Raw genomic sequence first — 12591 nt, forward strand, 5'->3', positions numbered from 1 at the left:
TTCCAGGCTGAGCCCCACCGCTGGGGAGCTGCAAAGAGCAGGAAGATGGTTTCCGCCTCCGGACTGGACGTTCGCAGTGTGTGACCCCGGGGGGTTATAGAAGACGTCAGTGGAGAGGTGCTCCTGAGTGTTTATCACCACGGCTACTAATAGAATCATTGGGGTCACCAGGAAGTGCTTCAAGGACTCCGGACTCCTTGACGCGGCCGCTCCTGCCTGTGGAAGCCAGAACCTTCGCGCTCACTTCCGCTCTCAGAGGGGAGAGCGGTCCCTCTCTCTAGTTGCAGCTCTTTCTTCTGCAGAGTCATGCTCAGGGCCTAACAGTTACTGGCCTAGTGTCCGCCAGGGTTGGTCCCGGCAGGGGGAGTAGAGGCAGGCCCCAACACTGGTTGGGGTTTTCGTGGGGACAGATGGTGTGTGGCAAGGCGGCTGGAGTGGGGGCTGGCTTGCTCCCTGACCACACCGCAGGGCCCAGAAGGAAACAGCCACCACTTACTGCTTGCAGGAAGCTGCTGATAGCATCTTCAAGAGCAAAGGCCCTGGGGTGCTGGCACCTGCAGGCTATACCCAGCCTCCCAGAGCTCTGGATTCCCTGCAGAGCCGTGAAGATGCTGCAGATAAGATTGTTTGGAGTTTGAGGGCAACCCAGGTAATTGTTGGCCCTGAATTGGTCTTTTCTGCTCACCTGCTGAAAAGACTAGAGTAAAGCGTCCAGAATTTGCTGAACAGAGGGGAGGTCGGAGGCCGGGAGGTAGAGTGAGTGATGATAGAGACATACACGCACGTACATATGTGTATACGCACACATACAGGTCTCCGCGTGTGATTTTTTTTTAAACTTTTATTATTTTCTATTAAAACAATGTTTTCTTAACGTTTATTTATCATTGAGAGAGAGAAAGAGAGAGATAGCACAAGTCAGGGAGGGGCAGAGAGAGAGAGGGAGTCACAGAATCCGAAGCAGGCTCCAGGCTCCGAGCTGTCAGCACAGAGCCCGACGCGGGGCTCGGACCCACGACCCGTGAGATCATGACCTGAGCCGGAGTCAGAGGCTTGACTGACGGAGCCACCCAGGCGCCACCACATGTAATTTTTACTAAACACAATTTGGTTGTGTTCACACTCAGGTGTGTTCTGGGCATGCAAGGATTCTAACATGGCTTAGTTTAGAAAACCATTCCAGTTTCAAGAAGCTCAGAGTGACTCCTCAGATGCTCATCTCAAAACAATATGCAAATACAGCTCAGCCATTCGGTCCTTCCCTATTTTGCAAATGAAGTAACCGCCCGGGTAAAGAGCTGAAGCCACCTAAGGCTAAGGCGTAGCTCCTTGGCACCCCCCCTCCCCACACCCTCCCAGGCCCCGTGCGGACAGGTTTAAGGGCAAGTAATGGGTCTGCAGTTTTCCTACTGTGCGGTCTTTTCACTACCCGCTTCAGAGGACGGGTGGGACGTGGGGTGGTGTTGAAAATGTGCAACAGAGGCGGCCAGGCTGCCCGCTCTTGCATCCTGCTGAGCCTTCTGCTTCTCATCTTGATGGGCCCGGGTCTGGGCACGGAGGGCAACCGCAAGGCGGGGGAGGGCGCCTCAGAGATCCTGCTTCGTGCTTGCCTGACTCCCTGGTGGAAGCTGGAGTTCGTCACGTTACCACCGGTCAAGTCGTACCTCCGCCCCAGGTTGCCAACCGCCGAGGCCAAAAATTGCCCACAAAGAGGAAGGCGTCTTTAATGGCTCTTCACCTGCCAGTCCAGACTGGTCTGGGGCTGCTGTGGGTCAGAAAATGCGTGGCACCTCCCTGGAGGCCATACACCGGGGAGACCTGAGCAGGGGCTGGTCTCTGGAGCTCCGGTCCGATCACTTCTCTTAGGGAGGCCCCTAGTGGTGAAAGACGCCATCCCCATCCGGAGTGGCTGCCCCCTTTTGGAGCCGGCTTTGCAGCCCCACCTGATGGGACTGGGGAGCCTTTCTTTCGTGTGTGTGTGGGGGGGGGGGGGCGTTACCACATAAGCACCAGCCTCTGGGGCCTAAGGGAGCCGCTCACCTGCTTCAAACAACAAAACAGAATGAAACAAAGCAAACAGGTAAGAAAGGCAACGAAGAAGGTGCAACATGTCTGCAGAAGATAAAAGTTATCTTTGAAGTGGGGACCCACCCTGGAGAGGACCTGTCTTAGGCTGTGATTCATGTATCGGTTTGCCAACCCTCTTCCTATGTGGGTGTAAACAACGCCGTGGCCAGTCTGCACAACAAAACCCACGCCCTCCTGTTTCTGAGAGGGAGCCATCCGGAAGTTTTGCTTCCTCTTCCTCTTGGATTTTGGAAGTTGCCTCTGGTAACGCTGCACAAATATCCTGGACGTAGCAGCCCACCCTTCTGGAGTGTCTGTCACCGAGACCCAAATACTGTCAACGATTTGAACCAGCGGACCGCGACTCCCATCTTCTGGAGGTCTGAGGACCTCCTTGATGGGCGGACAGTAGGTTTTCCAAGTCCCCCCACTTTCCGCCTCCGCCAGAAGGAAACCCAGTGGCCTCCCGCAGTGAGAGGCTTGGCTTCCTGCTGGGCGGGCAGAGGAGTGAGTTTTGAGTTACGACTTCTTTTCCTGTTTGGAAGGAGCCTGCTGTCATCATGCTGGCTGGGGACCTTGCAGGGACTGTCACGAGAGCCCAGCACGGAAGCTGCAGGTGCGGGAGGGACCCCGCCCTCGGTGGCATCCTCCGAGAGCCCGGAAAAACTTGGGGGGACAGCTGTTTACTGCTCCAACAGATGTTTCTCGCTCTTTTTTTTTTAGTAGCCCCATGGAAACTTTGAATCACATAGGCGTCTTTGCAGTGATATATATTGGTCATGATTCATACCAGGGCGGTCTCACGCATCCAGCACCAACCCACCAGCCCACCAAGGACACTGGTTGTTTATTTTCTACCGAATCCTGCCCTTGGCACGCCTGAATTCGGTGTTTCCATTCTGTAGGGTGATTCTTTCATCGATGGCCCGATGACGGGGAATTTCCTCAGTCCGAGGAGGGCAGGATTGAGTCAGGGAGTGAGGACATCTGTGTTCGGAGGTTAGGCTGTGCCCAGTTCTGCAGAAATCACGCCGAGCTGTCCTCTCAAGGACATGCCATCCTTGCTTGAGGGAGAGTTAGAACATTAACTGGATGCCAAGAAGCCGTGTTTCCAAGGAGCACCCGCGTCAGAATCCCTGGAACTGTCTGTAAGCCGTGCAGATTCCCAGGCCCCGTCTTGAACCTGAAGGGTGGGACACAGCCACCTGCGGCCCCGCCCTCAGGATGGTCCTGCACCTGGTTTAGAGAACACGTACTGTGCTGCCTTGAAATTGTTCGATTTCGAACGAGGTTTCTCTCTTTCATTTTGCACCGGACCCTGCGAATTCTGCAGCTGGTACCGGGGGCCTAGGAGTCTGACCAGAGTTGCAGCCCATTCTGATTAATTAACTTGCCAAGGAGCTATTTCCTGCCCTCCCCCCACCCCCCCAAGCATTGGCCGGCGTGGACTACAGGCCTGTGTCTGTCAGTGTTTGGGGCCGTGGTGGGTGGGATGGACCGGCCACCGTGACAGAGAAAGGAATGCCTTCCAGGAAGCAGGGGGGGCATGGTTGACGGGTTAGGAAGCTCTCTCTGCTGCTCTCTCTCAGGTGCTGTTTCACCCCAACAGTGGGGCGGCTGGAGAGTATGGAGCCCTTCAGACCGTCCGCCTGGAACAACACAAGGCCTTTTACGTCACCGGTGAGTCAGGGGCACCCACCTGGATCCACCCTCTGGCCTCCAGGAATGAGTGTGGGCTGCCCTCCCTCAGGGAGCCCTCAGCACCCCCCTCCCCCCTCCCCCCACCACCCCAGGACAGACCCTCTGCACCCACAAATACGAAAACAAGGTCTTTGTACTCTGCGCCCGAATTTCTAGCAAGCTCAGAGCTAGTCCGCACACTGACCAGAAGGACTCTCACTCCACTGTTAGGCTTTAAATGCCAGTTTGGCAGAATGTTAAATGGAAGCTTGGAGATATTTTAAGGTGTAATTTACTAGACAATAGACTGTTTCAGAGAATAGACTCTAGAGGTCTAGTTAGCAAACCGACAGAAGTCTCTCTGCTGCTTGATTCGCTCGGTGACGGTCTTAAATGTATATTTTAGAAATGTGATGCTGGGTCAGGATGGTTCTCAAAATCTTCCCAGGGGCTTCTGGCTGCGAACAGAATTCAGGCTCCTTCCATACCGGGTCGCTCGACTTTTCTGGTGTCGGTTCTCCAAGAGCAACCACCTTCTTCCTTGGCCTTCTATCAAGATCTCTTTCAGCGTTTAGGGCCTCACATCAAATCCTAGTACCTCGGTCATAAAACTCCCTCTCATCTTCTCAGCTGGGTACGATCTGGAGAAACTCTGGTGATGATCACGTTCTGCCCTATATGCCAGCCATTGGGGTACATGTTTTATTTTCCCTACTAGTTTTTTTTTTTTTAATTTTTTTTTTTAACGTTTATTCAGTTTTGAGAGACAGAGACAGAGCACGAGTGGGGCAGGGGCAGAGAGAGAGGGAGACACAGAATCCGAAGCAGGCTCCGGGCTCCGAGCTGTCAGCACAGAGCCCGACTCGGGGCTCGAACTCAAGAACCGTGAGATCATAACCTGAGCCGAAGTCGGCCACCTAACTGACTGAGCCACCCAGGCGCCCCCCTCCCTTACTGGTTTTGAGCTCTCTGAACCCAGAGCTTTGTAAGATCTTTTATTTTTCATGTCTTTAAGTGCTGAGCACAGTTTCTCGTGTCCCGCAGGAACCCTAAAATTTTTCTCCGAGTGAATGAAAAACGAACACACAAAAACATAAACAAAACAAAACCAGACCCGGGACCTGGTGTGGATTTCAATTTGATTCAGTTATTTAATGTGAGAGTGTTCCAAAGCATTATATAATAAAGAACAGAAATTATTTTCCCCGAGTATAAATACGTGATCCTGAAGAAAATGTGCCATAAAAACACAAGTTCTTTGAGTTCAGAACTTGAGGGATATTAAAAATGCCACAAAGACTCTTTTGATTCTCCAAAACCTAAAATGCAAACCAGTCAGACATTTGTTATGCTTTCGGATGGAAAATTTCTAGATTACAGTCCTTACATTACATTATCTCAGAGGTATGGCTTCTCCAGGCTGAGTTAATTTCAGAAGTCAAGACCTTGCCAAAAAAGCCCTTGGGACCACAGTGCTGGAATCCTAAATGTTACTATGAAGTAATCGGACCGTTTAAAACCATCACAATCAGACAATTAGGATGCCCAGGGGAGGCCTCTTCTGAGGAGTCACCAAAGTCCCGGCAGAGTTAGCACGAGGACGACAGACATCTCAACAGCTGGGCGCCGGGGGTGGAGAGTGTGACATGTTCTGATCCCTCCCTTCCCTTCCTCTTTGGAAAGTCTGCATCCTGGTTACTTAAAGCTGCTTTTGGATAAACGAGCTGTATTGACCTCTATCTACTACATTAGATTAGAGAAAGATTTGGAGGAGGTTTCTTCACAGATTTTGAGGCGTCCCCCCCTTCTGGCTCCCTCCTTCCTGGATTTCACCCATCGATTTTCTTCTGTTGTGGGAGTCCTGAGCTCTGATACCTTGATATTCCCCCGATGCCCCAAGCCAAAGAGAGGATAGTCTTCTTGGGCCGAGCTGCACAGACTGGGCGGTGTCCCCAGGGGAATGAAACTCTTGAACTCAGACCCAACCCATGGTGACCTCTGCCTTTCAATGATCAAATTATTTTGTTTCTGCCTGCCTCCGTGATTTTCTGGTGCCTTCAATTGTTGGGGTTTTTCCCCCCAAATTTGTTGCCTAGAATTTGTAATTGTTACCCACGTGGGGTCCTATGCAAGCTATTTCATTATTCTGTGAAGTGGAAATCTTTAATTTTTATAAGGAGTCCATCCAAACCCTTGCTCGACTGACTGCAAACCTCATGTCCCGTGCCCTTGACTGGCAATGAAGAAAAGCCAAATTCTAGGCAAAGACAGTGATTCTCAACTTTCCGCTGACCGACCCAGGTGTCAACCACGAGAGGAAAACCATTAATGAAGGGCTGTGCGACTTGCCCATTCTTCTCTCCCTGTAAGAGGAGGGAGCCACTGGAGAAATTTCTCTCACACCTCAGCGAGAAGGAGCAATTGATAAGTTTCCACCTTCTGGTTTGGCTGCTAAGAAGCTCGGGGGCAAAGTAGGTGTTCAGGAATTCCTGTATTTCTTAAAAAAGATATTTTTAACTATTCATTTTTGTGTATGAGAGAGAGAGAGCGCGTATGAGCAGGGGAGGGGCCAAGAGACGGGGTGACACAGAATGTGGAGCCGGTTCCAGGCTCTGAGCTGTCAGCACAGAGCCCGACGCCGGGCTCGAACTCACGAACTGTGAGATCATGACCTGAGCGAAGTCAGACACTTAACTGACTGACCAACCCCGGCACCCCGGGGAGTTCCTGTATTTCTGATGGCCGTCCTTTGCCTTGACTCCTTTTGTTGACTCAGTTGCATTACATTGATTTCTACCAGATGCCTGAACTACTTTTTGTATGGAAAAGGACAAGAACCTGAGTCGTGACAGCTAAGGATTCCGCTCTCCATTTTTGTTCCGGCTCCCCTGAGGCTGCCTCGACAGCCAGATTCCGGTTTCAACAAGAATCTCAACTACAACCCAAAGTGCAATTACTCACCTTGCCTTCCCGCCCAGTCCACCAAACTGAGTATCTCTGGTATTCCAGAAATGAATTTTTTCGGAAAAAAAAAAAGAAAAAAAGAAAAAACCGAATTTACTCGCCAAGGGTGGAGACGGGAGATACTCGATTGGCTGCTGTGCGGGCCCTGAAGGCAAGTCCGGGAGAAGTTCCAGATCATTCTGGAAGGCAGGAGCATCCCTGGGATGAGCAGCCGGAACCCCAAGGCGCTTTCTTTGACGGGGAGAACAGTCATTCGAACATACGAGTCCTGCTCTGTTTGCCTCGATTTATAATCCATCACCTTCTCTTTCCAGCACGGGGCCGAAGCTGGGTTTGATGGGGTGTTTGCTGTCGCCCTCTCTCTAGGCGGAGCCAAAGCCTGTGACGGGAAGGTCGGGCCCCCGCGGCTTCACGAGCCTCCCCTCATTTTTAACCTGGAAGAGGATGTTGCGGAAGCCGAGCCTCTAGAAGAAGGCAGTGCTGAGTACGAGCGCGTCTTGCCCGAGGTCAGACAGGTCCTGGCGGACGTGCTTGTGGACATTGCTGGTGACAAGACGTCCAGGGCGGACTACACTCGGGATCCTTCGGTGACCCCCTGCTGTGATCCCCACCGAAAGGCCTGCCGCTGTCACACCACCTGACCCATTTCCCCCCCACTGTCCTCCCTGCATGCCGCCTTGGGAGGGGGGTGGGGACGGCTGTGCCGAGCCGAGCCGAGCCGAGCTGAGCCGTAGGGAAAGGCACACAGGCTTTGGAGTCAGGCCGGGCTCAGGCCCCAGCTTCGGAACGTGGGCCGTCACTGAACCCACAGCTTTCGAGCTCGTTCTGAGGACCAAGGAGGCACTATATGCAAATGACTGCCACATCACGTGACGAGGAACAGGCACTGGATGCATTTTAGTTTCCTTTCCTTTCTACGCACCCGGTTTTGCTGGTCGTCTTAGCATAGATTCATGCCAGCTGGGATCTAGGGCAGCACTTTTCCATCTTTAATACGCATACGTGTCACCTGGGATCCCTCGAGAGTGCAGATTCTGACTCAGTAGTTGCCCGAGACGCTCCATTTCCGGGCAGCTCCTGGGGGAAATGCCCTGAGTAGCACAGGTGCAGACTAGACAAAGCTAGACGTTTCCGGGTCTCAGAGCAGGCGAGCCCACGGATACATCCGTGGCACTCCCTGTCTCCTCTCGCTCCCCCTTAAAGATCAAATGATGGTATTTTAAAGATTGTAAGCATTCCTTCTGCCTCCTAAAACCAGGAAGAAATGAACGTCTAAAACCTCAAGAACACATTGCCATGATTTTATTATAAGTGTCCTAAATGGGACTCCAAGGTAATAAATGTTTCATTCCAATCACTGCAAAAATACTTTGCCTGGCTAAAAGCAGTCTCTCTATATGTCATATACAAGAAATACAATTCAAAGAGGTTTTCCTATACGTACATTTTTACATGGCATACATTTAAAAAGGATGCCCTTGTTCATATAAAGTTCCGGCTATAGACCAACGTGGTTAGTGAGCATCGACGCGATGGCTGTAACATATTTCATATAGTCTCTCCCATGCCTGCTGGCAACCGGGGCGGAGGAGAGTTTGGTGAGCAGTGGACCGCGTCCCGTGGCTTAAGCAGGCGGCACCTGGGATTCCTGCCCCCCTTTCTGCGCACACAATTGTACTCCATTCTTCCACCTTCCTTGTTTTCTCCACAACCACCTGACAGGGGGTGTCCTGCTTTCTGAGGTGCGCTTCTCATCATGACTGCTTCGTTTTGCCCTTCTGACTTCCACGGCACAAGATTATCTACCAAAATCAAAACAGAACGGCCTTAACTCTTTCCGGGAAGAGACTGGTAGGCAGGCTGGGTTATCAACAGATCTGTGCCCACGATCTGTGGGCAGCAGGGGGAGGCTGGGCGCTGCGGATCCACGGACTGACCCTCACTCACGGCCACAGAAAATCCACCCATCTTACTTCGGTATAGACGAGTATGGCACGGTTTCAAAAAAACTGACTACGTCTAAAATACGTGTGTGTATGTTTATATGTGTATTGCATGTTTTTTTAAAAGGCTCATCTTACTTGTAAACACAGACTGTTAAGTCACTACTAAAGTCAGTAAATACCCTTGGTCCCAATTTGCTTACTCTTGCTCACAAGAGCAGACTAGTGTCGGAACATATGCAGACTTTAAAGGTTGGTGTGTTGCTGAGACAAAAGCTGCTTATCTTCCTGAATACAGCGTCTTTCTAAGGGACCAGAAACGATCAATTCTCTTTCCTTTCATTGTTTATGGAGCAAAGTAAGTCCCAAGGAGATAAGAGCGATCATATCCAGGGAAGTGCGAGTATACTTAGAAAACAAAAAAGACCCACTCGAGATGACCTGGGTTCCGAAGGCAAAGGCCCGGGGAGGGCCGCACGAGATTATCTGGGCAAGCCCATGTTCTTAGTTAACTGAAAGAGAAGTGATTTTAACCAAACGGAGACTCCAAGATCCTTTCACAATCCTGGAAGTTTTTAAGGGACGTGGGTAGAGATGTGAATTCTGGACAAGATACAGAATAAAGGCAGAGAGAGGAGTCGCCCAGGATCTCCTCTCCAGTTGGACATCGTTGCCAATGAGGGCGTGAGGTGGTCCGTGTCAAGAGGACATCCCAGTGGCACTCACGCCCCTGGTCCCCGTGCGGTGCGGTGAGGTGGAGAAGGCCGTCTGCTACGATGTCAGGAGCTCGCGGAAGCATGGCCCTCTCCTCCCCGTCTGCCTCTAGGCTGGAGGGCAGGCCTGGGGTCTGATGGGCTTCTTGACCCCTACCACCAGCTCTAGGGTCTAACAGGGGCCTCATTCAGTGATCAGTGGTCTCGCGCTGGCAGGAAGCCTTCCTCGAGTATAAATAAAAATCCCGGATGCAGTTTAAACCAGGTTTCACTCATCTGATCCTTAAGAGGGAGACGGGACAGCCGGCTCATAGCCAGCTTCCTGGCAGTGTTTAGGTGAACAGGCCTCTTGCTAGGTTCTAGCACTCGTTTTTAAGCCTCTCTCTCTCTTTTTTTTTTAAAGCTCGAGGCAAATGATCTGCACAGTGTACCTATTATCTTATGCAGGCTTTCTTTGGCAGGGGCCCATCTCCTCCATGCCAAGATCTGCAGTACCCCAATTCTGTAAGTACAGAGCTTGTAGGGTTCACTTTGATTACTAATTAATAATCTAATAATCTTTTCTAGCAGTCACAGACTTTCACCAAAACCACTGAAATGGAACCTAAGGAGGGAATGCTCCAAACCTGGACACATCTATCCCTAGGGCATCTGATCTATTCTGGTTCCTAGAAGATACAGCTGCAGGGAAATGACCACCAGCTTTGGGGGGGGGGGGGGCAGAAGAACTCCCTTTATGGCTAGTTCGGGCATGAGAACCCAAAGGCAAACCACTGGCTAATCAGGAGGCAGCAAGCCAACAGTTGTTTTTATCCTTAGAATTGGTATTTTTAAGAACCACCGCTCTCCACGCTTAACATATAAACTACTTGTTGGCGTTGTGTTTGGCAATCTGCCGATTCAAAGCCCGGAACATAGACTTCAAGCTGCAATCTGTAAAGCCTTTATGGGAAAGCACAAAGCCAGCCCTCTAATGATGCAAAGAGGGACCCAAAACAGTCTTTTTTTTTTTTTTTTTTTAAAGCTGACTGGGCTTATCAGATTGTCCCAAGGTTTATATAAGAAAGAAGCTAGACTTGCACCCCATCCTTTTGCAGATGGAACTTCCACGGACACGAAAGGATCAGGAGCAAACATTCTATACTAAGACCTAACGGGCTCTGAGGCAAAGCCCAAGTGGCTGCTGCTCTCTGGCCCCAGTGGGGGTCACTCAGTTGACTCTCTTAAGTCCTGGCCCGCGCACCGCTCCCATCTCTAAAGGAGTTCAGGTTCGCCCTCTGTGCCATTCGCTAACCGCAGCTCACAAGCACGCTCTGTGCGTTGCTCTCAATGGAAGCTTGAGGCCTCAGAAGCTAAGACCCTGGCGGCCACCCAGGGAGAGAATCCTCTCGCTCCGGACAGGGACGCTAGAAAAAGCCAAGCTCTGCACCCAGCCAGCCCTGAGGGCTCTCGCTGCCGCAACAGCTGAAGCAGGGTGCAGGGAAACGCAGGGGAGCTCTCCCCCGGGGGCTCCCACCCTCCGCACGGCTGCTGGCAGCCTGGGGTCTGCCTCACCAGAGCCGGAGGAGGGTGAGGGTCCGGCTGGCTTGCAGAGAGCAGCGGCCCAGCCCCGCTAGAGCATCGTCGTTAGCAAAAAGGTGGCAGGATTCCACAAGAACATCCTTAGGAGCCTCAAGAAAACAGGAGTTGATGCAGGCGTGAATTCCTGCCTTGCGAGCAGCAGAGATAGTGCTAACGAAGCCAAGTTAAGGGTTCCAGGCCTCCGGACGTAGTGAGGCCGCCGAGACCCTCCCCCCCCCCCCCATTAGTATCCGGTGTTACTCTAATGCTGCCGTGTTCAGCCCGACACCTGGTGGCCAGTCTACGGGGTCTGAAGCACACGGCACGGCACGCCGTCTGTGGCTTTCTCAACGGGAGGGAGGAGGTTAGCTGTTACAGGACTAGACCACCGGGAAAGTGACCTCGCCTCGTGCGCGAGGGGAAGGTTTCCCTCCCAGCACACAGACTGGGCCGCTCTTTTAGGGATTCCTACTGCTCACAGGGGGAAATTCATTCTCGTCGTCAAGGCATACTGGTCCCGTCGCAAACTCATGTTCAGGAATGACCTCTCCTCGGAGGGCCCCGCCGTCCTCAGAATAACCTGGAAAGCAAGAGTGAGACATGAGGGAAGCCCCCCGGCCTGCTGTGACGCTCTGACCCCGGGACAGGACCTCCAGGGAAACCATGGAGGCCACCTTTGCCTTTCGAATGGAGAGACTGCTTCCGGTGAGTCAGAATCCCCACCACTTAGGGTCTCGAAGCCCCCGGATGGGCTGACCTCGCCCACCCTTCCACCCCGGGCCCCTCCAACTTTCCACCTGTTTGCAGTTCTCAAAGAGGCGAAGCCTCGACTCTACGTGTGAGGGAGACAGCCATTTTGGGCCGTGCCTGCCAGGTTTAGGGACCTGGGTTTAAAGGCTATTCTCAGGGCCGCACCTGGGGGGAAAGAAGTGGTTCGGGAAGAGTGCTCTGTTCACAGGCGACCATGAAGACAGACGAGCTGCCGTCAGAAACAGGCCCCCACGGCCACTCACCTGGCACGGTAGAGGCAGAAGACGTGCTTGGTCTGGCCACGGTCGCTGCATAAGACTGAGGTAATGGAGGTCTGAGGTCATTTTCTTTGTTTTCTTCTGTTGTTCCTGAGCTAAGCAAGCTAATGGCAGCAATTAAGGGGAGGGGGAGAAAAGAAAAAAGAGCTCATCACATGTGCAGGAAACTTCCAGAAGGAAAAGTACTAGGAAGCTCAGGCTTGCCCCCTTGAGTTTAAAGTATGGACCTATTGGGGGTGCCTGGGGGGTTCAGTCGGGTAGGCGTCTGACTCTTGGTTTCGCACGATCTCACGGCTCGTGGGTCTGAGCCCCACATCGGGCTCTGTGCTGACAGCGTGGAGCCTGCTTGGGCTTCTCTGTCCCTTTCTCTCTGCTCCTCCCCGGCTCGTGTACTCACCCTCTCTCTCTCACATAAACTTAAAAAAAAGAAAAAGGACCGATGAGTACACTGCTGGGTCACGTGACCTAAACAGCGCCCTCGAACTGCTGGGTCAATCATGCAACTTCACAACGACCACTTTCTCTTATACTGACTGAATGAAGATTGGCCCTTTGCTCTTTCTGGTACACTCTGGCCAGGACGCTAAGACTCGCTCACAAAGGGGGGCTCCGCGGGCCAAGGGGAGGGGGCGGTGG

The 12591-nt window shown here is 52.3% G+C and overlaps 2 protein-coding genes across 12 annotated transcripts in view; one reads left to right on the forward strand and one right to left on the reverse strand.

The window, feature by feature from the left end:
- Positions 1 to 8079, forward strand: part of ARSG (arylsulfatase G) — a 110656-nt gene extending 102577 nt beyond the window's left edge. For 4 of the 11 annotated variants that reach the window (XM_047832110.1, XM_047832112.1, XM_047832111.1 and 1 more), the window contains 2 exons: positions 3657 to 3747; positions 7078 to 8079. In XM_047832110.1, coding sequence (XP_047688066.1) covers positions 3657 to 3747; positions 7078 to 7352 — 366 coding nt within the window. In that variant the 3' untranslated portion in view covers positions 7353 to 8079. The other 7 variants (XM_047832115.1, XM_047832114.1, XM_047832120.1 and 4 more) reach the window with 5 other exon arrangements.
- WIPI1 (WD repeat domain, phosphoinositide interacting 1) overlaps positions 7992 to 12591 on the reverse strand; it is a 30868-nt gene continuing 26268 nt past the window's right edge. Inside the window, exons 11-13 of the mRNA XM_047832122.1 lie at positions 11941 to 12059; positions 11407 to 11507; positions 7992 to 8513 (exon numbers count right to left, since the gene is read on the reverse strand). Coding sequence (XP_047688078.1) covers positions 8466 to 8513; positions 11407 to 11507; positions 11941 to 12059 — 268 coding nt within the window. The 3' untranslated portion in view covers positions 7992 to 8465. The remainder of the gene's footprint in view (positions 8514 to 11406; positions 11508 to 11940; positions 12060 to 12591) is intronic.

This window comes from Prionailurus viverrinus, chromosome E1 (assembly GCF_022837055.1).
Source record: "Prionailurus viverrinus isolate Anna chromosome E1, UM_Priviv_1.0, whole genome shotgun sequence".
NCBI classification, from domain to species: Eukaryota; Metazoa; Chordata; class Mammalia; order Carnivora; family Felidae; genus Prionailurus; species Prionailurus viverrinus.